Raw genomic sequence first — 4033 nt, forward strand, 5'->3', positions numbered from 1 at the left:
AGGCTCCACAGAGCTCTGACTCCTCCTACCCCTTCATGTGGGGCCCAGGTTCTCTCCCACCTGGGGGTCATCATCCCCTCCTCCACCCCACCAGCTTCCAGTCACCTTCTTGGCCTCCAAAAGTGTCTTGCATTTTGGGCAGTAGTTGCTGCTTGTGGTGTTAGGGCTCATGATTCTCTTCCTTCCTCCTCTGCACTGGGGCTGCCTGTGCCGACTCATCCAGAACAGAAATTTGCCTGTGCGTTTAGACGCAGGGTGCCAGTTGTGCCAGTTACAGATCTGAAGCAACAGAAAAATGCCACTCAAAGCCTGTCCTAGAGAGAAAATGCTAAACTGGAAGGCACTGCGGAGGGCTCGGAACCCTCACTCTTCCACTGCAGAGAGGAGCCAGTGTGTGGGGTTAAGCAACATGTAGTCGTTCCACATGAGAGCCCCAGCCCTCTCCCCGACCAGGTTTCTTTCAGACCTCGTGGCTGCTTCTGAAGCAGCTGTATTCAGGGCAAGGATCCTTTTGTTACAGGGCACCCCAGTGTGAACTGGGCTGCCTGTCTGTGGGTCCTCACCTGCGCGCCTAAAATTTAGTTGGACTGCAGGCACACATAAAAGGGTCAATAATGGGTTTATTTACAAAAGGGGAACAACCCAGGGAAAGAGAGAGAGATACAAGGTAAATAGAATATCTTACCAGCTCAGCTAACTTGGAGCTCTGGTAACAACTAACTGAGAGCACCCAGTCAGGCATCTGGAGAGCCATGCCGGAGCCAGAGACTGCTGTAGCAAATGGCGTCCTATTTATCCCCCCAAAGTCCCAGAATGCCTGCTTAGCTTCGCCCTTGGGTCCTCGCAGTTCTCTCCCTGGTACTGCTGGGAGTTGTAGTTTCCAATCACTGGAATAGAGGGTAGAGTCCTAAAAGCTGGAGTAGGGGGTGGAGCCCACAAAACTCTGCAGAGTTCCTTTAGGACATCCTTCCCCTTAACACTTTCACTGGGCATTTCACTCCCTGCCCCTCAGCGGCCTGTCTCTGAAAAGGTCTTGCTCTGAGCTCACTGACCTTGAACCTGAGTCAGGGCAGCAAAGTCATTCTCTCTTCTTTACTCTGCACTGGCATCTCTTTGCCAAACCGGGGCTGACTGATTGCTGTTATTTGGAAAACAAGTGAGGAGACAGACGGCGGGTTAGCTTTCCTCTCCCTGACAGACAGTGCTGATGACCCATCTCACCTTGCCAGGTTCGACACAGAGGAGGAGGCGGTGGCCATTGCAAATGCGACTGACGTTGGGTTGGCAGGTAGGCGTTTGTCCTCATCTGGGAGCAGGATGGTTCCCTCTCAAGCTGATAGAGCCTGTGCCTTTTAGACACTGTCCTGGGCTTCCAGAAGGAAACATAATTGGAGCGTAGGACTTGTTGCTTCCCAAAGTCCAGGGCAGATGTGTGCCACCTCATCTTCTCTTGCCTGGTTCTCTGAGATACTCACTTGGGGATCCCTGGTTGTAGCTGGGTAGGGGTGGGGGTGGACAGCAGAAGGGACAGCACAGATTGTTCTAGGTGGAGAATCTTATGAGCCAGGAAGGTCCCATGTTCTCAGAAGCTTACTGCCTGGAAATTGTACGTGCTTCTCCCCCTCTTTGCCTGGGTCCCAGAAGCCTGACAGAAGAGGAAACAGTACACAAGGGGTCCACACGGGGTTGGGGTTGGCAGCAAGCAGAAGTAGCAAAGGCAACATGGGCTGACAGAGCCTCAGGAGTTGGCCACAGTTCTTGTAGTTTGGAGATGGGCAAGGTGGCCCAGGTACATGGTATGTACCCACTTCCCTGGAAAGAATGCACATGTGTAAACCCACTGTGCATGCAGGCCTGAGAAAGCCACAGCGACATAAAGACACAGATATTGCTCCCTATTGCTCCATAGATGAAATTCTCCCCACACCCAAGGGGAAGCTCCTCGCTTCGGTCAGCATGTAGGGAGTCACTGCCCTTGGTCCCGGAGCTGGAATGAGAGGGCAATGTGGAGTCCAGTGGTTCTTTCTCCACGTCTTGATTGGGTGACAGTGGCCAAGCCCCAGCCTGGCCCACATCACCAGGGATGGCAGCTTTCAGACTGCAGAGAGAATGGAGGAGACAGATTCTGGGCAGATGTGCCCAGGGAGGTAAAAGAAGAAAGGATAAGAACTGGATGAACGTGTTTGGAGAAGAGGGCTGGTGACAGCAAGGTGAAGCTGATAATGCAGATGGAGGTCACCCTGGGGAGGGCTGGAGCACCCACAGGCTGTCTCTGAAAGGTTTGGGCAAAAGCAGCCTGCAGATGATCTAACAGGTGTGTGGGATGGGCAGGGCCAGAGACCACAGGATCCAGGCAAAGATGGTCCCGCTCAGAGGTGGTGACCCCTCTCCTCGCTCAGTGAGAGGGACAAAAGCACCAAGATGACTTACAAAGGCTTTGAGGTGAGACAACGACCGAAACGGTGTAGGGGCCCTATATGGGAGCGGGCAGGTAGGTGTCAGAGGCGTCCTCACCCTTATGCATGGTGTCTGTAATGGCTGTTCTCATGCCACCTATGTCCTCTCTCCCTGTGACAGGTTACTTTTACTCCCAAGACCCAGCCCAGATCTGGAGAGTGGCAGAGAAGCTGGAGGTGGGCATGGTGGGTGTGAACGAAGGCTTGATCTCCTCCGTGGAGTGCCCATTTGGAGGGGTGAAGCAGTCTGGCCTGGGGCGAGAGGGATCCAAGTATGGCATCGATGAGTACCTGGAGGTCAAGTATGTGTGCTTTGGAGGCTTGTAGGATTCTTCTGATCCTTTCAAAATAAAAAAGGGAGCTTACCGACATCGATGGGGACATGCCATCCATTCCTTTATAAATAAATTTATAGATAATGTGAATTAAGACTATTTTATAGCTCATCCCGTCCTCATAATCTTAAGCACATGCCAATCCTATGCCTCCCTTTATCTAACTAGGGACCAACCCATGTCATGGGCCTGTGGCTGCAGACTCCCCAAGAACCAGCATCCATTTAGAGAATGAAGCCCTGAGCCCCCCGATTCCTGTCTGCCGCAGAGCAAGTGTGGTGTGAGGCAGGTGGCCCTATGGCCTCATCACAAAGGCGGGGTCACTGTTGGGCAATGGCAGCCATCTGCCAGGTGGCTCCAAGCTTAGACCATGCAGGCTATTAAGGGGTCCTGGCCCCACCCCCACTGCCGACTCAGCATTGGAGGCCCTTGCTCTGTATCTGGGGTGTTGCTGTGGGGGTTGAATTTTTAAGATAGCTGAAGTGGCACAGACTCGCTGGGCCTCTATGTAGAATGAGAGCGCCCCTATTCCCTTTTCCACGCCAGTTTTTTCATTGAGATCTTCTTTGTCCTAAATTCACTGCCTGAAGATTACATGGTCTTTTCTGTCCTGTTTTCCATTGCACTTTGTGTCGTTTGGGGAAGGAGCCTGAGGGTAAAGCGGAAAACTTGAGAGGCAGGCACTGAGCAGGAAGCACAAGGTGGTAGCTTTGTGCTTCAGACATACTGTTCAGCACCCACCTCCCCTCCCTCAAGAGTAGAGGGTCAAGGTCTGCCTTACTTATTCGATGGGCTCTTGTGAGCCCAAGAGAAAGAAAAGGTATTTGCAAAAAAAAAATAAAATGTAAGACTGATATTAAGAACCAGAGCCTTTATTGTGGGAGCACAGACTCCCAGGCCACTGGTGGTAGACTAGCCAAGATGAGGGCAAGCCAGGGCCCACCTGCTCCCCCACCCCGGCCCGAGTAAGTGGTTGTCACCTGTAGCCTGCTCTTGGCTGTCCTCAGGAGGGGCTGCTCCTTTCTCTCCAGAAAAGCAAAAGCACAGCATTCTAAAAAGGAAAAAGAATTTCCTTAATTGCCAAACTACCTGACAGGCGGTGGGAGATCTGAAATTTCAGGCATCTTTTCCCAACTAAGAAGTTTTACAGTTCATCATTTACAAACCCAACACTAGAGCCCTATGACCAGCATTTCCTCTCAAAGTGAGAGTAAAACTCTGATTAGGAAAATTCGAGGCTTT

The 4033-nt window shown here is 52.0% G+C and overlaps 1 protein-coding gene across 1 annotated transcript in view; it reads left to right on the forward strand.

The window, feature by feature from the left end:
• Positions 1 to 3629, forward strand: part of ALDH5A1 (aldehyde dehydrogenase 5 family, member A1) — a 22156-nt gene extending 18527 nt beyond the window's left edge. The window contains exons 9-10 of the mRNA XM_004693292.2: positions 1230 to 1288; positions 2578 to 3629. Of these exons, the coding sequence (XP_004693349.1) occupies positions 1230 to 1288; positions 2578 to 2783 (265 nt within the window). The 3' untranslated portion in view covers positions 2784 to 3629. The remainder of the gene's footprint in view (positions 1 to 1229; positions 1289 to 2577) is intronic.
• The last annotated feature ends 404 nt before the right edge of the window (positions 3630 to 4033 follow it).

Source organism: Condylura cristata, unplaced genomic scaffold (genome assembly GCF_000260355.1).
Source record: "Condylura cristata isolate star-nosed mole 26May11 unplaced genomic scaffold, ConCri1.0 scaffold00037, whole genome shotgun sequence".
Taxonomy (NCBI): domain Eukaryota; kingdom Metazoa; phylum Chordata; class Mammalia; order Eulipotyphla; family Talpidae; genus Condylura; species Condylura cristata.